The sequence below is a fragment of the Benincasa hispida genome, chromosome 1, assembly GCF_027475165.1.
Source record: "Benincasa hispida cultivar pf3 chromosome 1, pf3_genome.v1.1, whole genome shotgun sequence".
NCBI lineage: Eukaryota > Viridiplantae > Streptophyta > Magnoliopsida > Cucurbitales > Cucurbitaceae > Benincasa > Benincasa hispida.
Genome location: NC_143478.1, coordinates 54,335,010 through 54,356,931, shown reverse-complemented (window position 1 = coordinate 54,356,931; position 21,922 = coordinate 54,335,010). Strand labels below are relative to the sequence as shown.

General features: G+C 35.6%; 2 protein-coding genes across 2 annotated transcripts; both read right to left on the bottom strand.

The window, feature by feature from the left end:
* Window positions 1-1,037: 1,037 nt before the first annotated feature.
* RIK (RS2-interacting KH protein) lies at window positions 1,038-17,268 on the bottom strand. Its single transcript, XM_090316489.1, is given in 13 exon segments — window positions 1,038-1,471; window positions 1,659-1,896; window positions 4,594-5,191; window positions 6,484-6,595; window positions 6,708-6,804; window positions 6,806-6,838; window positions 9,597-9,683; window positions 9,766-9,888; window positions 15,326-15,401; window positions 15,484-15,518; window positions 15,681-15,779; window positions 16,373-16,538; window positions 16,928-17,268. Coding segments are annotated over 13 exon segments (1,875 nt in total). The 5' UTR covers window positions 17,014-17,268; the 3' UTR covers window positions 1,038-1,346.
* Window positions 10,043-13,763, bottom strand: LOC150038546 (uncharacterized). The gene has a single exon (XM_090316481.1). The coding sequence runs from the start codon at window positions 13,611-13,613 to the stop codon at window positions 12,942-12,944; it is 672 nt and encodes a 223-aa protein (XP_090172607.1). The 5' UTR covers window positions 13,614-13,763; the 3' UTR covers window positions 10,043-12,941.
* Window positions 17,269-21,922: the final 4,654 nt, after the last annotated feature.

Below are 21,922 nucleotides of genomic sequence, written 5' to 3'. Positions count from 1 at the left end.
AATTACAACTTCATGAAATACAAGTTTTGGACTTGACAAATTTCATTCTGAAAATAATTTGGTGAAGAGAATTTTGTAAACAAATCAAATTTGGTAGTTGAAAATTTTTTGTGTGAAAATTTTTTGTTAATGATTTTTGGATAAATTATTTTTTTGTGAATAAATTTTGGTGGAGAATTTTTTATGAACTAATTTGATAGATTGGTTGTTGAAATTGAATGTGGGAATTTAATAAGGAGCATAAGAGTAATTGGAAATTTTTGTGTGAATATTTTTTTGTTAATGATTTTTGGATAAATTGATTTGTTGTGAATAAATTTAGATGAAGAATGTGAATTAATTTGGTAGGTTGGTGGTTGAAATTAAAAGTGGAAATTTAATAAGGTACATAAGTAATTATACAACCAATATTTACCATGTATACATCACTTCCATCAAGAGAGTGAAAAAAAACTTGTTTTTCAAAAATAGATAAAAATACAAAATCAAACTTTCAATAGGCCATTTTCCCCAATTTTTCAAGAATTTTTCTAAAAAGCATGGGTTGAAAATACCCATATAGATCGAGAGAATAGTTTTCACTCAAGACAAAGTAAATAAAGTACCCCTTGGAAGGTTACACTAGTCTAAATTTGGGGTACAATTTTACAAAGTTAAAGATTTAGTAAAAGAAAAACTTGTACAGTTGAATTGAACATTTTTTTTTTTGTTAGAATTAATGTATTACAGTTGACTAATTATTTAGGTTAATTCAACAATATAGCTAATTTTAATAGAATCAATGCATTAAAAAAGAAAGATGAATATTAAGAAAAATAAGAGAGAAAAAGCGAGGAACATAAAGAGAACTCATAGCATTGCAAAGGTATCAAATACTCTCATTCACGTAGTCAAATCTTCCAAACCTCGTACTGATAAGAATAGATAATCCCTCGTTGACTTCAACTCTTATTCCCATCCCGTCCCAACATTCCAAACTGAGACGACGACTAATTCAACACTAATTTCTTCTCTCTCTCTATTTTGAATACACACTATTTGTTGCTTCTTCGTTTTGTTAAATGCATTCATCTTGGAAATATAGCAGTAAAGCTTCGAGCATTATACTTGCTCAAACAATGTTGTAAGCTTACAAATGTAATTATCTTGGAATGCAACTACCAATCTAGTATGGAGAAACCACTAATTTACAACATTTTCTAATAATACCCATACCCTCATCAACTATATATCTAAAAGCGCCCTTTAATTCCCGTTTGTCTTACCGTGTTGCATCAGAGGTTGAACGCATCAACAGCATCTCTTCATCCAAAATGAGTATCTAGGAGTGAACGATGTTTGAACTTTTACACGGCCCAGAAAGGTTTTCGATTTGCTATGCTACCAGAAGTGTTATTGTTGTTCAATGATTCAACCCCTTCCTCTGAATCATCATCTTCTTCTCCATATTCCATTAGCTTCACTAATGTATCTGTTATCAAAGAGTATCATAGGCAAAAACCGGAATGGAAGAAGCAGGTTAGTGATTAAATGATATCTTTTCATGTGAAGATTTTTTTTAGAAAAAAAAAATGACAGGAACAAAGAATCTTGTTCTAGCATGACTGGTTACAGATGTCAACGTAGAAGATGGTAGAAAACTATGTCAGTATTCCCACCTGAGACGACATCATGTTTTATGGTGTCCAACGAAAGTTCCTTATCTTGCACTATAACCTTAACTGTTGATGTAGATTTTACTGGTGTTGGTGGAGGTGGCATGGATCGTGGTCGAGGTGGAGGTGGTGCCATTCCGTTGGATGAAGGTTGAACTAGCTTCCTAGGAGCTGGCATATTTGATACGTTTCTCATGGAGGAATCAGTTGATTTGTTTGAGGGGTTCAAAAGTTCTGAATCCTGCAAGTGGAATTAGAAGGGGAATATACAACATAACTGGACCAACTCCAAATCAGACACTGCAAAAGCCTACCGGAGCAATCGGCATCTTTAAAGCTATTTGACTTATTAATTACCCATCAAATCATGCATGAAATGGCAATTTGAAAAATGGTCATTGAATCAAAATTGTGGTGGATATGTTAAAATAGTCATTAAATTAAAATGTGATTGAAATCATTTGAAAAATGATTCAGCTGACAAAGAAATCAAAACACAAGAAATGGAAATTTCTACACCAAGAGCAGGATACCAAGAATGGTATAGCTACAAAAGGCCTCCAGGAGATGACTAGAAGACTAGCGACAGTATTAAAGAAAATGTGGCAAAAACTCATTGGAAACAAAGTGGAGAGACACAACAAAGTTGGCACGAATTTTGAATCTTTGTTAAATATTTGAGACCATTAACATTCAACAGTTCCAGAGGCTGGAAAGGCCTGTGAAACTGAAAAAACAAACCAATGTTCCAACAATGTGGTCCAAGAACTTCAGCCTGTAAAGCTTCAAAAGTCAGAGAAAATACCTGTAACATTAAGCACTAAGGTTAGCCAAAGACAAACTGCATATTGAAAATAGTTCATTCTGAACAAAGTCAGCGATGTAATATTACAATTGCAGAGGTGCACATATGGAAGAAGATTGAAGTTATCAAATCATGCAATTATAGAATGAGACTATAGCTAAGTTAGAATAAGAGACAGGACCATATCTATTCAAGATTTAGCAGATATATAATATCAATATTTCAATCAAAATAAAACATTATACATAAGCATGAAAACACCTCCAGCCTCTTCACTCTAGATCGGGGATTCAGGGGTTATTTAAGATCAGATAACCAAACCATTTGATTCCTTCAAATGAATTACTCAAGACTTTTTAGCGTGTTCGTTTAGATATGAACCAAAAACATTTATAACAAAACAGAAGCAGGAACATGAAGGCAACAAATATCCTTTCAAGTTCCAAAACAATAAGTTGATAGGCCCTCTATTATTTAGTTCATAGGAGTAAGATGATAGAACAGGTACAGAATGAAGCACAGGTATTTCAAAGTGCAAGTATGTCACAGGAGGGGTTAGTTATGTTTGTCTATGTTTTTTTAATGAATAGAAACCAAATCTTCGTATTATTATTATCAATAACTTCATTTGTATTCCATTTCATATTATCAATGAATGGCTACTGATTCTTAAAAAGTAATGTTAAAAAGAAAAAAAAAAGCTGAAAAATAAATCAAAGAATATAAAGGGTACAAAAAGAGAAACCAACAAAAGCAGCCAAACATTAAAAGAAAAGACTAACAAAAGAAGACCTAAAGAATAATTACAAAAGTCCTTATACACTGCAGCCCAAAGAGATGAGTGAAACCTCACAAGAGACAAAATCTCCTCTCACAATCGATCAACTCTCCTAAGAATCAGAATAGCAGACACCTAAGAGAAACAAAAAATGCCCCTCCTCACAAAAAAGGAAATGAACAAAGAACTCCATAACAATAAAAACAATCTACGGACAGAACCTAAAACACACCATGACACAACACATTTGAAAAAAACAATTCCAGACAAACGAAACACAAGCTTAACTCCCAAGAATGTGATCAAGATCCTTTATTGTCCTCCACAGCATTTCCCACAAACAACAAAAGGAAGAACTATAAGAAAACCCTGGAAGGTTCAAGACCGCAAACTTGGTCATCCCCCCTGCCCTAAGCAGCAACAACATATCCATAATTTTTGTCCTTTTCTTATTAGACAAAGGACGAAAAAACCCAAAAAGAGACAAGAAAGTACCAGTAGAAGGCAAAACAGAGACCAAAGAATGAGACCTCATGGAGACGAGGGAACAAAGTGCAAAGGAATCTATCTAAAATATGTAACAGACCCATCACCCACAACAATCTAAACTAAATGAACCGACAGGAAAATGAAATGAAAACCTGTCAGCAATAGATTTCCATAGGATTCTAAACATACTTTCAGATGCCAACCAGAGTACTACCTAGAAGGATGGAGACCATACCCCATACATACTCACAATAACCTTATGGCATAAGATGTCAGTCTCCCAAAGAAAATCCCACAACCATTTGACCAAGAATGCCTCATGCATAAGCTTGGGCAATAGGAGAGAAGGGGTAAATATGCTAGAGAGTAACAGTGGGAGGTATTTCTTGGCTTGTTCGAGTAATATAGTTAAGAGGAGAGACCTTTTGGCTTGCTTGGGTAATATAGTCATGGGAGAACCAGGAGCTCTCAAATGCTCCCTTGGTTTGTATCACTTTGATTATTATCAATTAATATCAAGTTCTATCACAAGCCAGAAAGCCTATCAGGCTATCACTTTAAATTGACTCGATTCACCACTACACCCTGCAAATGAACTTTCAAAATGAACTCTTCATCTCAGACACTTATTGAAGTACATGACCACGTAATATACCCCAGTTTTCTATCATCTAAAGTTTCAAGTCAACTTGCTTAAACTCAATGTAATTGGTCATTAGTTCTGATAGATGCAAGGATTAGCATTATAAACAGGTCGACCTTCACACTTGAAAAGCTTGTCCTTCCTCAATGATCCTTTTAAAATGACTCAAAATATTAAACAAATAAAGAGGTAAACGCTCAAACAAGAGGGAATAGACTGATACCTGATTGCTTAATGAGGAACCCTGCACACAAACTGGTAGCTCTTGAAATTTCCGTCTCTGATGAGGGTGTTTTTCTTTCTCTGCATCAAAGTTAACACTCATATTTGACATGCTCAGTGCTGACCTGTTTGGGACAGCTACAGGCGTGGTAGTTGAAGATACTTGTTTAAGGGCTAGGGCAACTTGCTGCAAAGGTGTTGCTTGAGGATATATTCCACTATATCCATTATAGTTTGTCCCACCAGATATAAGTGGCCTGGTATAACCAATGGCGGTTGATTGAGACTGTGGCAATCCAGGTTGTAATTTTGAACCATGAGCGACGACAGGAGCAACTCCTGGTATAACTGAAGAAACTGGAGAGACTATGGTAGGAGAAGCTGAAGAGATCAAACTTGAAGCTGAACTTGAAGTCGGCTCATTTCCCAAACTCTCAACTCTCGTGAACTGTGGTGTTGAACAAATTAGTGGAGGTGGAACAGCACTATAAACCTTTGGCAGAGGTGGAATAGCTCCATAGACCTGGAGTGGAGGTGGAACAGCTCCATAAACCTGCTGTGGAGGTGGAACAGCACTATAAACCTTACATGATGAAACCCTAAAACAGTTGGAAACATCGGCGAAAGTTATACCTTAATAGTTAACACAAATATACAATGACAGCTCAAGCAACAACAAATTAAATGATTTCACTATCCATATGAGTACACAAAATAGCCCGAAATGCTTAACCTGATCTCTAAAAATTGAGGTGTAAAATCAACACAACGGGGTAAAAAGACTTGAACACTTCTTTTAATAAGCATTAGAATCTAGGCCACTTGCGCACACCTCAACTAATCTCACTAATCTCACGAGACAACTTGCCTAACCCTAAAGTATTTTGGTGCCAAAGAAACTCATAGGATATTAGATCCTAGATAGGTGACCACCACATATTGAACTCATTCCCCCTAAGTCCTTTATTATATCTATGGCCCTCATTGACCATTCGGCCAACTCATGATGGTTAAAGATTTTAGCAATTATCATTTTTTTTTGTAAAACTACTTTTGTTGAGAAAAATGAAAGAATAGAAGGACATAAAAAAAGCCAAGCCTAGAAAAACCCACTAAAGAAAAGGTTTCCAACTATGTAAGATATTGCCTAGGGCATAATTACAAAAAGTCTTCGAGACCAAAGCTGAAAGAGAAATATGAAACCTCACCAAAGACCAAACCTCACCCGGGTCCATCTCCACATCATGGACCACTCTATTGTTCCTCTCCTCAAGATCCCATAATACCACACACCCCATGCTAACAAAAGAAAACGGCCTTTCTCTTTGAAAGACATATGGAGGAACCCCCCCGAGATTTTAGCACTTATCATGGATCAGGGAAAAAACTTCGACTTGGTGCTCCTCTCCCAAGTTCTTGTAATTATAACACCTTAAATTTATAACACCTATTTACCAATTGACGGAATTATTTTTTATGCACTTGGCTCTGGATTGATTTCTCATCGTCCACTTACGTATCTCTCTTTTCACTAACAAAAGTTTCTGGTTTCTTATTCCAAAAAATAAAGGTAGGCAATTCTAACCACAAAAGTAACATTAACAAATCACCCCAACAAAAATAGCAAATATTAGAAATTATTTTGAATAATAAAACCTACAGACTATCGACCTTTAGATCAACACAAATTGCTTCATAATAGAAATAAGCTGCAGTTGCTGCCTTATGAGGTCATAAAAGTAGGAAATAGATAAGGATTACATGCCCCAGCACTTCGACTTCTTTCAGAGGATTTAATGCCTATGCATTTCTCTTTAAATGCTTATGCACAAATCAGCATCCAATGAACTTATTAGTAGAATACTATGAATAAAACACACATTCCAATTACCTTGAAACACCAAATTCTTTACTGATTGTATCCATCAGGTTTTCAGCCAAATTTTTGGCATCGTCAAGATTTTTGGAATTATTGCTTGCTAAGAATAAATGCAAAGGTTGTTCTGCAAAAATAGAAGATATTATTACAATTCGAAGTGGATGATAAAACAGCACTGCACAGTCCTACTCTCTTATAGATTATAATGAGGTAAGAGTCATCTATAGTGAAAGTACCTTCACATGCACCTTCAGTACTTCCCGAACCAAGTCCTCGCAGAGAGACAGTTACTCCTGTTTCAGCCATTATGTGATTTATATACTGGTCCTGTACAGACAAAAACAATCCACCAACAACAAAAAACAATCTCCCCCAGATGTTTGGAGATGCAAAGCTTAAAACATTAGCATCTCTCACCTCGGTTATATGAAACAAAATATAAACTTCAAAAGAACATGGCCATGAAAAAACAATCAGCCAAAAAGAAAACGTATATGATTTGGAATGACACAGTGACATTGCAAATAGCTATAATATATGATTACATTGTCCAAGTAATAAATGCATAATGCTACAACTATTTTTGAACTGGATAAAACCCATAAAATGGTGCAGAGGAGAAAGAGTAATGTTTGAAGTGAAACTTTTTCATCTGAAAGATTTGTGCTTCAGGTGGGACATTAAGCTTTTTTCTGGTAGAAGAGATCGTCTAGAACATTTAAATTTGTTTTAGAATTGGCCATAACAATGAGAACAGAAGCATAGGCATTTAGATTTTTACATCAATGGTGTAACATGATGCTTGCACGTGTCTGTGTCTATACGTTTTAACCCTTCCAAGAATCTCTATAGAATCCTCGAGTTTGTAATGAGAACACTACCAAATGTTCCTCACAGAAAAATTATATGTATTATGTACTAATTCTACATGGTACACATGCCAGAAAGAACTGAAGTCATGCAAGCTATGAACGTTATAAGCAGTTATTAAAAAATATGTTGTTTCTTCAATAAAATAATGAATAATGGAGAAAGAGGGGAAAACATAAGAGAAAGTTGTACTGACTGTATTTTCTAAATTGTGAAGCAAAATGGATACGATTTTTGAAACCAGTATAGCTCATTAGAGCTTTCTCAACATTTGGGAGGTCATGGAATTGGTAGTGTAAGAATATAAATGAAGCCGCTCATAGCTAAATAGGTTTGGTGTTTTCTACATGAGGAAAATGCTCTTTGGTGCCAACTTATTGTGGCTTAAGAATACACGGGCATCCAAAAAACCAAACCCACAAAAAAAAGGACTCCCTCTACAAGAAGAGGACTCCTATTTTGAGATGTCAAAATCTTCTTGGCCATTTCTTAGCTACATTATTGCTCTAATTGGTAATCGAATACGAAACAGGATTGGAAATGGTCACTAACACTGTGTTTTGGCACGATTTTAGCGAAAGGTTGAAATTCTGCCTACTGCCAAGGGTATAACGTTTATCAACTAGGCCTTCAATACCATTGCTCGTGTGGAATTTTTCTGAGTTAGCAAGGATTTGGACCTCCGGTGGAACAAACCTCAATGAGATTGAAATTAGGGGTGAGCAAAGTAATCTGAAAAACCGAGCCAAACGACCGAAAACCGTCAAACCAAATGCGGGCGGCCAGTCAATTATCAAAATCGGTCGGTCGTTGGTTTTGTTAAATAATAAACCAATCGGTCGGTCAGACAGGAAAAAAAAAACAAATCTCGACCAAACATTACCGGCACAAATAACATTATTTAAAATATATATTATATTATATATGCCCATTAATTTAAAAAAAAAAACGTGCATTGATGTAACGATGGGAAATTAGCAATGTCAACCAAGTGTAGTTGCATCTCTTTTTTTCTTTTTTTTGTTGATAAGAAACATACATGTATATTCCATGAGATCAGAGAACAAAAGAGAACAACCTAAGGGCAGTGTAGTTACATCTCATTAATGCTCAAAACTATGGCCAATGGTTTTCTCCAAAAACCACTTTGAATTTATAGAACAATTAATTAATTGCATTCTCTTTCTTCTCTCCTCTCCCAACTCTCAAGAAACACACTCAACTTGTCCATTCTCTCTCTTCTTTCCCTTCTCTTTTTCTCCTCTCTCACAAAACCTACTTCATTTTTTCTCTTCTTTCTCTTTCTTCATTACACCATTTCTCTTCTCCATTTTTGCTTCAGTTTTTCTTCTCAATCACCGTTGTTTTGTTTTCTTCATTCTTTCTATCTTATTTTTCTTTTCATGTTTTTTCTTTTCTTTCTCCGTTTGTCAATTTCTCTCTATCTTCATTATTTTTCATTTTCTTCTCTATTCTCCTTTCTTCACTTTTCTTTTCTCATTTCGCTGGAAATACAGAACTGACAAAACCGCCTGCCCTGCTCACGTGGTCGACGGACTGGCATCTTCAACGTTTCCATAAACCACGAAACCAACCGATAAAAACCAAGTTGCCAGTGTTTGGCGGTTTTGTCCGAAACCGATTCCGCCCTGATGATCACCCCTGATTGAAATTATGGACTGGGGTATTCTATCAAACCTATAATATTCAAGAATATGAATGACTTTTGGTTTTGGCCTCTTGATCCTTCCAAATCTTTCACTGTGATTTCTTTGACGGAGGATTTGATTCACTCAAAAGGTCCAACTACAGATAATCTTTACAGTTGTTGGGAAGAATCAAATGTCTCGCTTGTTTCTCTCCTTCATAGTGTGTTATGTGTTCTAATGCTGAATGTCCAGGCCATTTAATTGCTTTTTGCTCCTTTGGTTATTGCTACCTGAACTTCATGTTGGAGGTTGGTTGACATTTTGTTATGCCTTGAAACATTCATGATCTCCTAGCTTCCATCTTTGTTCTGTTTCATGGTCCCAGAAGCTTGGCTTGCTTTTATTAGAATGTCATTCTGGACTATTCGGTGCAAGAGAAATGGACAAATTTTCAGGGATATTTCCTCCCCCTTCTGATAGTTTTATGGATTTGATTATCTTTAATGCCCTTTTTTATGTAAACCTTTAGTAATTATAGTCTTTCGCCCTTAATTTCCAATTTAAGATCTATATGAAATAACATGGAGGACCCAAAAGAAAACTTACATTTGGTCCCCGTATTCGAGCAGCAATGTTCATAGATGGGTCTGTGTCAAAGCCCAAGAACACACTCGTGCTCAATGGCTGACTAACCTGGTTAATTACAAAATGAATGATCAGCACTAAACCACAACTAGTTGTTACAAATAGAACTTGGCAGTAACTGCAATCATACCTTGAACTCGTTGTTTAAAGAATTATAAGACAATGGTGCCAAATTCTGACCCTGTCTCAGCATTTCTTCGACCATGGCAGCAGCTCGATCAACCGCTAAAATCCTTTCCGCCATATCTTTCAACTGCGGAGTTAACGTTTATATTTATTTATTAAAAAAAAAACAAACAAACAAACAGACAGACAAACAAATAAACAAACAAACTGTACAAGGGAAAGTTACCATGTCTCCAAGAATAGAAAAGATTGCAACGTCCTGTATTTTCAGGTAATTTTTTTTTAATTATTTGGGTTATTTTGGATCTTGAAGATAATTGAAATTTTGGTTAAGACAACTTAATTTGAGATTTAGAAATCGAATTATTGTAGAATAATTCGATTTGAATTTTTCTCGTGGTTAAAAGATTTTTTTTCCCAAATTTGGATGTATTTGGGGTGGATGATTTGATTTGGAGATAATTCAATTTAAATGGTAGGGGATAAAGGATTTGTAAATTTGGATTTAATTTAGGAAAAGTTGGTTAGGATATTTTAAAGATTTTAACTCAATATGGAGTTCGGATTTTTAGAGGGAATTGAATTTATTTGATGGAAATTTGGGAAGGAAAGGGGGAAAAGAATTTATATATATATATATTTAGGGTTAAAAGTTAAAAGATGAAAAAAAAAAAAAAATACTAAATCTCTCTCTCCTTCAAGCTTACAATCCCCCCTTCACTTCATCGCGTTTACAGCAGACCCAGGCCAACAGGTTCAGCCTTACCGCAGCCATCAGCACCGATAAGCCATGACACCATGCGTCTCTCTCTATTCCCTCAATCTGCTGCAGTTCCTCTCACCGCATGAGACCGCCTCGATCTTGATTGCCCATTAAACTTTGGCTCATGATTATTGATGCGCAATATTTTTTAGGCTCTAATTTGACTAACCCATGATGTTTGGGTTTTTAGATTCAAGACTTGGAGGGCGTTAGCTATTGCTCGTCAAGTGTTACGGACTGTTTTTCGGGTCTTGTTGGTAAGTATCAACTTTGGAACCCTTTTGGACTAATTAATGATGCTGTAATTTTGGGTTCTAGTCTTCAAATTTTATTGTTTGGCTTAGAATCTTGTTGTGGGGAAGATTGGAAGTGGTTTCGGGTCAAATGACATTTTGGGTAAGGTTAACTTTGAGCCATTTAGATAATCGAAGGTTGGAGTTGGGTCCTAGAGATTTGGGATTAAAATTTGATTTATGAGGAGGTCCTATTTTGGAATTTTTATTGGAGATAGCTTTGCTTGAATATATCGTTTAGACCTAAATCGAGATAAGTAATGTTACTACTGGAACCGCCTTTGAGCCAGGCAACTTAGACATTATGATTTAGTAGATTTGACCGGATGATATTGAGAAACTAGATATGACTAGAACTGCTTTGTGAGCATGTTGATTAAAGTATGTGACAAATATGACTATGGTTAAAATATGTGACTGATATGACTATGATTTAAGTATGTTATTGATATGATTATGTGTAAGACCATGAGACATGTACAATGATTTATGTTGTGAAATTTACTGAAAGCATGGTATGTCTATAGATAGGAGTGACGATTTACTCTCCTAACACTACTATGTTAATGGAAGCCGACAGGTTTCCTACTATGTTATCGGGAGTCGACAGGTTTTCTACTATGTTATCGAAAGCCAACGAATTTCCTACTATGACACCGGAAGTCTATAGGTTTCCTATTATGTTATCAGAAACTGACGAGTTTCCTACTACGTTATCGGGTGTCGACGGGTGCCCTACTATGTTTGAGAGCCTTTGGGCCACCAGATGCGTGTTAGGTTGAGTTAAGTCGTTCACTAGATGGCTATCCAAGATTTAGTTAATTATATGCATGTCCCACTAGTATGTTGTACTTATTGGATATAAGTGCATAGAAGACCCCGGTAGTGGGATTACTTACTAAGTATTTTAGACTCATTCTTTATTATGTTATGTTTTTTAGGCAAGGGAAAGGATACATTGGTGAATGACAGGAGGAATCCATGATCATGCTATTGGGAATAGACAGATGCTCCCGCTCATGTTTTCATGTTTTGAAATCTTAGTTCTGTAATTGAATTTAGAAAGCTTTCATTGTTTGTTTTGTTGGTTGTTTTAGACAAATATTCTAGTAATATTTTGTTTAAATTAATGGTACCCTAATTAATGATTTTTAGTTGTTAGTTTTAATAAAACATTTATTTGGTTTTAGCCAATTCATGAAAAGTGTCATTTTTAGATGCATGCATGCATATAATAATGGCCTAGCACAAGTCCTAGAGAGTTGGGACGATACAAAGATGGTAAAATCTGTGCATATCTAAAGAAAATATAATATAAGAGCACAAAAGAACGGAAGAACAACATGGTGAACACATAAATGTCAGAGCACCATCAGAATTGATTCGTGATCTCCTACATTTGCACTAGTGGCTCCAAGGAAGTGGGAAGGGGTATAGTGGGACTGTAGGAGTTCAGGAACTTGACAATGAATGTGGGAAGTACAAGAACACTCACGGATATTTAAAAAAATATAATAATACAAGAAAAACCTTGATGTTAGCTTTGATGGAGAGGCTTTTGATGAAAACTTAGTTTCTTTCATGCTGGTAAGCTGTAACTTTAAATATGCCTACAAGCCAAGAGAAGAGGCGTGTTGTTGTTCTCTTAGAAAAGTAACTCTTAAATTCATATGGAGAGGTAGTATTGGTTGGTCCAACTATTTTGACTCTTTTTGGGCCTTGAATGGCATTCTTGCTGGGAAGAATGAGAGTTTGGCTTCTGTCTACAATGTTATCAAAGGGTATTTTCCTATATTGATACCTTTCGAAAATGATATTGATGTTTGGATAATGAATGTGTATGGCCATCTTCTTCCGCTAAAGAGACCACTTCTCAAGAGATTTGGAGGATGTTTCAGTTTACATAACGGTTGCTGGTGTCTCAAGGCAAACTAGGGTTTCATGAAAAAATTCAGTTGGCTTCTGTCTACAATGTTATCAAAGGGTATTTTCCTATATTGATACCTTTCGAAAATGATATTGATGTTTGGATAATGAATGTGTATGGTCATCTTCTTCCGCTAAAGAGACCACTTCTCAAGAGATTTGGAGGATGTTTCAGTTTACATAACGGTTGCTGGTGTCTCAAGGCAAACTAGTAAGGCAGGTTTCGTGAAAAAATTCAGTGGGGTTAGGACTAAGGTCTAAGAGTATAATAGGAAGCAGTTCCAAAACACCAACTTCTTTGATATTAAACTTGTTCAAGAAAGTAATACTAGAAATGGTGGACATTGGTTTCATAGTCAAATCATCCATCACCATGTAAGTAACCACATCCTTCACAAACCCTCCTCCCACATTTCTTTTTGCCTGTGTAGTTGCACTATTTTGTGGATTCACAAATGCACAGAATTTGTTCATAACATTTGAACAACTCGGACAAAGATATTTAGGGTCAGTAGAAAGTTTATAGCCACATATATTAGCGCACATGTATAACTTCATTTGATCAGCTGAAGATTCAATATTAGACAAAAGCAAGGTAGAGCCAAACAATGAAACTTTAGGCTTCAAAAAGATGTCTTTGCTCTGATTTGGTTGTAAATATGTGTCATTTAAAGCTTCAACACTCTCATACAAATTAGATAAGCATCCCACCATGCCTTGATTTTTCAAAAGCCTAATCACAGTGCCAAGTGGAAAGGAAAGTATATTAAAAAGAAAGTCAATCAACTTCTTGTCTGCTTCTCCAAAAAGAACTCTTTGTTGTTTGGAATCAATAAGAAGCTTTAATCTCACATCATTAGCTCCTGCCATCGTTGACAAACTTTTGGAATTATGGTATTTCTATTTGTTTTTTGTTATAATAGGAAGCAGTTACGATAAAACCATTGATGATTGAGCTCTATGGAGCATCCTTTAGCCTATTCACAAGTTCTTATGGTATAATTGGTTCGACAGTTTCTGGGTAGTTTTGGTCTTTGTCTGAAATTCCTGATTGGCTCAGTACAAAGGTGCTATAATCACTTAAGAAGGTAGGAATACTTAGCATCCCTACCCAATTATTTATGTAGGGAAGCTTTTCAATTTGAGAACTTCTAAATTCAAAGCCAAGTGTCTTTGGAGAAATGGGTTCAAACTCTATTGCAGCGCCACTTACCAAAGATGTTAAGCCCAAAGAGTTTCTAGCCAACCAAATGTAATATGGTCATGTTATTACCTCATGAGATTAGTTGATGTGCTTGTAAACAAGCCCAAATACTCACAAATATCATAAATAAATATATGTGTGCGTGTGCCTCTAGACAGTCCAAGGTCTCTTTTTAAAATTTAAGAATACAAATTTCTTTGTTTCACTTTCATTACTGATAAAGACATCCTAATCCTGCTCCCCATACTTATGCTAAACAAAAATTTAAGATTTGCTTTATTCTTTTAATTCGAAGACAAACCTTTTCATCAAGAAAACTGAAAGAATACCAGGGGCATATAAAAAGATAGCCCAAACCAGAAAGAGCCCAGCTAAAACAAAAAAGGGCTCCAATTTAATGTGTTTGCATAACCTGCTTTTACAAAAAGAGAAGTTTAGAAGTTTGTTCATGTTTTTTTATTAGACCAACTTTCATCAAGAAAAATGAAAAAAAACACAAGGGCATATTAAAAAAACAGAACCCACAAAAGGGAATATAGAGGAAGAGTCTCCAATCCAACAAAATGTAAGCTCACGAATAATTACAAAAGGAATTCGTCGCCGACGCCCAGAGAGAAACATTAGAATTCACAAGAGACCAACCATCGAAAGGGTCCTCAATCCCTCTAACGGTTCTACTATTTCCCCCCACCCCCAAATGCCCCATAATAGAGCATCAACAAAACGGAAAAGAGGTCAAACACCCCGAATGCAATAGAACATCAGCAACAAAACAATTTTTCATAGTGGATAAATGATAAAAGTTAGGAAATCTCTTACACAAGGAAAGATCCCCCAACCATCTATCCTCCCAAAAAAAAGTACCATGCCCATCATCCACCACAAACAAAATCAGATCAAGAAAAAGAAGGGAGCTGAGTAGAAATTACTTTCCATTGATTTTTGAATGTGTCAAAGTCCCCCCAACATCCAATCAAAAGAACGACGATCATACTTGCTCATGATAATTCTAGACCACAGGAAAGAGGACTCGAGGAAAAAATGCCATAAGAATTTTGTCAATAACACCCTATTACGAGCCCCTTAAATTCCCTAATTCCGACCCTCCCAGGAGAATGGGATTACCAATGATCTCCCAGCTCACCAAGTGAGCTCCTTTCCTCCACACCTTCCCACAGAAAGTCCCTCATGAGCTCCTCCAAGCTCTTACGGGGCAACTATCATGGGATTACCAATGATCTCCCAGACACGGGGCTTTAAAAAGGGGGGGAAAGTAAATGGAAATACTTCTTGTCATGGTTTCTTCATCTCACAATAAAAGCTAGTAGAAATAGTTCATTCCATGATGCATGCCAGAGAATGAGTGAATCCTACTTACATGGGCTCCTGCAGAGATGTGAAGATAAAGTGGCTTGTTACCATCTGGAGGCGTGTTTGGAGGATGATACTTGCCCCTGCAAGTATAGTCAAAGTTTACTCCAGAAGAATACATCATACGAAAAATTCCACCGTAATTGATTTAAATTACTTCCAGACCTTGTTATCACCACGGCACCAGTGTGTCTTTGAATCTGCAAGGAAAGTGGCATAGTAGGGAAAACAATTTTACAAAAAAAAAAACCCAGAAAATTAAAAATAGAGGAAGAACAAGAAAGACCAAGTTAGGTGAAGGATACAATTCATACGAAATGAAAACTTGTCAAACGACCAAGCATATTGTAAAAATCACTCACCTCCTCCTGTGTCTGACGCTTTGTAAGCTTGTACCGTACAGAAGGCTCTGCATCATTTATTGATATTTCTCTTGCTATTAACTCATCTTGAATCTTTGACTAAAAGAAGACATGAAAAAGTCGAACAACTTATAGTTAAAAAAAGAAGAAAGAGGTGTGTGCACATAGAAGTTTTTCAAGGAGCTCACACATCTATGTAATCACAATGAAAATAATACGAACACAGCCTAGTAATATCAAATTGCTTTCACTCAGCAAGCGTTGGAAGAACTTGACATAGACCAATATAAAAAATACCAACAAGTATGAAATTGTTAAAATTCAGAGTTACATAAATATTACTGAAAATTTCATATGAAAACATGGGTACCATGAACATGTATCAATTGTTATAATAAATTAATCAAATTTTAGTCCTTATTAATTAACAGTGCATCTCATGGGAAATATGTACACCAAAACACACGCACAACCAAGCATGCTATGAAGGAATGCTTCAAAATCCCCCATCTGGTGTCTTTGCATTACAGGGAACAATAGAGCATTACTGATAGGTACAAAAATTCTATGTAGGATTTATGTAAATCCTGAAGCTGCATGAAAGATAAGAACTACTTTGTTGGAAGATACAAAGCATCTGATATGGCCTACGGTTGTATATCACTATAACAATAAGGGATATAAAATCTCACCTGGGTTAAGGTTGCACAGTTAACTGAAGAAACTTGTGCCAGCGCCACCACACTGGCGACATCAACCCCACCAAGGGGCGTCAGGTTATATGATGGGAGAACCCCTGGAACTGCAGTACCAGTAGAAAGAAAGGACTCCGCAGGTTGATCCCACTTTCTTTTCTTTCTGAGAACGTTAATAAATATAATAACTAAAAAAACAAAACAAAACAAAACAATAGCGAGTATAATGAAAAGATCTACTCCTGTAGTTTACTTCGGTATACTCCCATTTTTTAAGTTGTCCATTTCTAGAATTCACTAATTGGTAACTAGAACTAACCATCCCACATAAACTGAAACCCCCATATCTACTACTAGCAAGATTAATTTCAAAAGAAGCTCTCAACCCAAATTTAAAGACGAGCAAAACGATAGATCTTATGGCAAAAGAGAAACACATACGATTATATCCTCCAGAACAATATAGCCAAGATCTCGCTCATTTTCTCAAGGGAGATGAAACGAACAAGAAGGGGAATCAAGTACCGTTGGATATGGAGAGATGAGAAATACCTTGGCTTAGTTTGAGAAGAGGGATCGATATTGGGAACCGCGATGGGTTCGTCGGAGGAAACCCTAACGCCACTGTCCTCCGTCATATGTAAACGAGAAAAGTTTCTTCTTATTCTTCAGAGGTCGGAATCGGGAGCGTGATGATGAAGATCGTGCAGAGCGCAGCGTCGCCGCTCAGTTGCTCGGAGATGGAGACGACAGTGCGCTCACGGCGGAATCGGGCACCGGCTTTTTGGCTGATGAGCACAGGCACGGAGGCAATTTCATCACATTTCAAGGAATAAAATAACAATAATCATAATCATAATCTTAATAATTAGGGAAAAAAAAAACAAACAAACAAACAATCAAACGAACCAAAGCAAAATACTTTTGCTCCGTGACAGCTGAAGTGATACGTTTTTTCGTTTTTCGTTTTTCTATTTTCTTATTTGTTAGGCTATTTGCAAATATTAAAAAATAATCAAAATATTTATAAGTAATAATAAAATATTACAATTATTTGTGATAGATCGCGATAGATTACTATTTATATCATGATAGATACAGATAGTCGTATATTACAGTCTATGACAAATAAATTATGATATTTTGCTATTACTTGTAAATATTTTCAATAATTTTATCATTTAAAATAATATTCTTATTTATTATCTATTATTTTCTTATTTATTAAAATCGAGAAAAAAATATATTTGATAATTATTTATGTTTCTTGTTTTTTAGAAATAGAAAAGTTGTTTAAAAATTATTTCTATCTTTTCTCTTTTTTATAATTTAAATATAATTTAGTGTGGTTGGAAAATTTTTATAAATAGAAAATTCTAAAAAACTTTTGAAACTTTTTGCTATAAAGTGTAAATATTTTTAAATTTTTTTAATATTTAAAAAGACCCATTAGTTATATACTATAAACATGCATATATGCATCAAAAAAATCAAAGTGAGTATAGCTTAAGGTTAATTGACATGGCCTTCTTTTCTAAAAGTAAATAAATTATCAAAAGCTCATCTTATCTAATACAAATTGTTCAATGAGATTTCTGAAGAAATTTCATCTGTTGAATTCAAACTTTGTATTTGTATTGATTTGTAGTATATGAATGTACAATATTTAATCTGTATTCCTTTGATTCTTTCTATCGAACATTACATGAAGTTTAAGTCTTCTAAATCTTCTTAGTGTTAGGTTTGATGCCCTAAAACTCGTAGATAATAGATGTAATTAATTGATCGTAATCAATAATGAGTTATTGATGTTACTTCAATTTATTATGTTATATTCTATTTTGCCTTAATAACCCTACATCCAATAAATTAACATACAACGCCCGAGAGAGATTTGATTCCCTATAATTAGTATCAGAGCCAGGTTCTTGCATTTTGTTTTTCACATTTTGGAAACAAAAATCAGTGTAAAAAGGCGGGTTTTAATCTGCATTTTGAATGTGTGGTTGGATGTTTACATTTTTCCTACACTTAGCTTTACATCTGAATTAAAATGTAAGGGCCCGTTGTTTTTTGGACATTTATATTTTTCTATCAAGTCTGTAAGTCTGTGTCGATCGATGAGCAAAAGTTGCTAAAGAGATCGGTGAAAACGGGGGTTTCCCAGTCCAAGTTCAAAGCAAAACGCAGCAAAAGGGAGCTTTCTAGACTATAGCATCGCCACGATGCTATCGAAGCATTGCGACACTGGGGTCAGGCGAGACGGACAATATCCGTAGCATTGCAATGCTCCAAACTTCACAAGCATGCGCAATGAGTCTAGCGGTTGTGGGTTTGAGCCTCCTCTATGATGTTTGCAGCAGTTTTTCTTGAATTTACATGATTTTATTTTTATTAATTAAATTAATATAAATTGGTTACATTAATTTAATTAATTTTTTAAGGTGTCAAATTTGGTTCGATTTTTGCTATTTATTTTAATTTATTGTGCATTGGATGTACATTTACATTCATATTATATAATAGATGTCATATAGATTCAAAATCCCACCTTAAGATAAACATATTTGTGCATCATGATTAAATATAAGTGTTATATTTTATGGATGCATAATTTTATTAGCATGCCTATGCATCATAATGTAAGTGTTATTATTTCGATGTAGGATTAATTAAGCATGTTCATGCATCATACAGTGTTATAAATGTTATAATTGAAGGATCCCAAATTGAGCGGAAGAAAGATCGCCTAAAATCCCATGTTTCATTAAATGTAAATTTTACAGTAAATCAAGAACAAGATATGCATTTACATAAATTATAGCATGCTATATAATTAGGTTTTAGAAACCTTAACTTTGAAGGCTTTTCTTCAAGAATCCTTCAAATAGTACACGAACGCCTTGAAGACTTTCTTCAAGAAAACGTCGATCAAGAATAAGAATACAACCACAATGGTTTCCTCGGTATTCTTAAGTAGAGAACCCAAGAGTGGTGGGCTCTGACTATTTTGGAAAGAGAAAAATTTTAGTAGAGAAGAGGAAGTATTGAAATTATTCACCAACAAATCCAATAACTCACTGAACAATTCTGTCTTTTTCCTCACTATCAAATTCGATGATCAAAAGCAAGAAGATAAAGTTTTCTTTTTAGAAGGCCAAATATAACAACCACCTGTTGGGATTGGTGTCCTAATTCTCCTGGAGTCTCGTTGTTTTGTAGAGATACACATTGTTTAATGAATAAAATAAGTGATATTTAATTTTGGCATTTACTCATATCCAATATACAAAGCTCTTTGGTTATCTTATGTGAACTTAAGCATGTATATGTGATATACAAGTGGATCATGCCTTAAGTGATAACCTAAATAGGTCTATAGTATAAGGATTAAGGTGGGATACCTGATCCTAGTGACATTACGGATACGACCCGCTTTGTAGAGGTTTGCAAGTGTTGTAAACTACTACAGATGGTAGATCCCGACCATTCATGTGAAGACGTGCGGGGGGAGGGGGTGTTCTATATAAAGACCTAGACCACAAGATGACTAGACTTTGTATATAACGACGTTGATACTAGAGACTTGCATCTCACCTAAACGACCATAGGTGACACGACCTCAATCCTGAGTGTTTTGGGAACTCCTACCTTTAAGGGCGGTCCTTTGATTAGTATGGGTGAGAGTGGCCAGATTGCCAACTCAACATGCTTACCTTTTTGGGGACTTGTCTGATCTGGGAGTTGGGAACTCAATTCATAAGATGGAATTCACTCCTTTCCCGAAGCAAGGATAAGTAGAGAGATTGCTCCCTTAAGGGCTAATTCCGGGGCTTGAACATAGTGGCCACAGCTTCTCTTTGGAAGAGAAGGCTCAGTCATAGTAGGACTGTAGCTTATGTTCATTAGAGGGATCAGTGGTACTTAAGGAGACAGATGTAACTACAGGGGCATAACGGTTATTGGCCCAGCTGTACTTACGAGCGATCTGTGAAGGGTTATCGCACTATTGATTAGTTGATATGAACACATAATATATCTGTGGTAAGGAGCGTTCAGCTATCGATCTTTTAAAATCATATATCTATAGCTATTTTAAAACCGTTGCTGAAAAACGAACAAACTTTTATATGTCTTTTGCTAAACCACATTTTAGCACCAATTAGTTTTAGCAAAATAGTTTCTAAGTACCCTAAGTGATAATACTTCTATTTCGCAATGATACCCTAGCGAGGCAGAACAAACGTCACTGGTGGGGTGATCAAATGCCCCTTCACTGGGATGAGACACTCTCAACCATTAGGCAGAACCAACTCTTGGAACTGAACCTAATAGCCACCATTTGTTTGGTCTAGAACTGTTAACCCTTAACAATTCCACGTAAGTATAACCCCTCATTTTCAGCTCCAGAGTCCCACCCAAATGCGCCCACCATAGGGAAAAAGCAGATTAGGACAAGAGACTAAGTAACCTTATCCTATATAATAGATCAAATAAAGAAACATGCAAAACTTCCATCCTATAGGGGGACACTCCCAGGGTTCCTCGAGGCGATGCACAAAAACTTTATTCAACCTAATGAGAGAGACCGTGGGATATGCTGTCATACGTCCCGCTCCCACTTACTATGAACATTCTCTCCATCCACCTTGATATTGACCTACCCAAACACCATCCTTTAGGAGGACACTCCCAAGGTGCCACGAGGATGAGCATAAATCTCACGGTGTGAATAATAAAGGGAGAAAGACGAGAGGTTTAAATGAAGCTCAAATGCCCCAAGTACCTCCCACTGAATGTTCTACCTAGGGGTTCATTAATATAGACAATCCGACTACTGATTTTAGTCTAAGTCCATTTACTTTGCTCAAAAACAACTTTTGTCTTTGAAATTAAACAAGTTCAAGTAATCACATTAAACTTTTTAATGGACTATCCTTAATCTTGCATGCATACATAAAATCTATCTAATTCACCTTTCCAGGTAGGTTCCCAGGTAGGAGTGTTCCATTTCCGTCACCTTAAATATCCCAGCCTAGACAGAACCCGCCTTAGACAAAAGGTCCCTTATAGATAGATTTGCTACACTTAACCTTTTATTAGTCAATTTAATCTTATTAAACTGATTAAAAGATTAAAGCCTAAGGTTGCTAATCATATTAGAACCGTGATCTTAGGTCTATCTCCACCAAGTTTTAAAACACTTTTAAAACCGATTTAAACCAAAGTGGGCATGCATGTCTTCCTTATAGATTTTAGTTCTAATTTCTTTGTAACATTTATAAAAGAAACAACTAAAACCACATTGCCACATAACTAGGTATTTATAACTCTTATAAATTTAACCTATGTGTCATGCTTCATGCAATGTCTGTTCATTACTATACATAACTTTTATATACAAGTTAACGAACCAAGCACACATGCTCCATACACCCTTATACTATAACACTTATAATATAAAGATGATATATGCCAATGCTTTATGCATGCATACATATAACTCTTATATTATATGATGCATGAGCATACTCTTACATAATTTAA

Coding starts and splice junctions, on each gene's coding strand:
- LOC150038546 (XM_090316481.1), bottom strand. CDS start 13,613: ATGGCAGGAGCTAATGATGTGAGATTAAAGCTTCTTATTGATTCCAAA.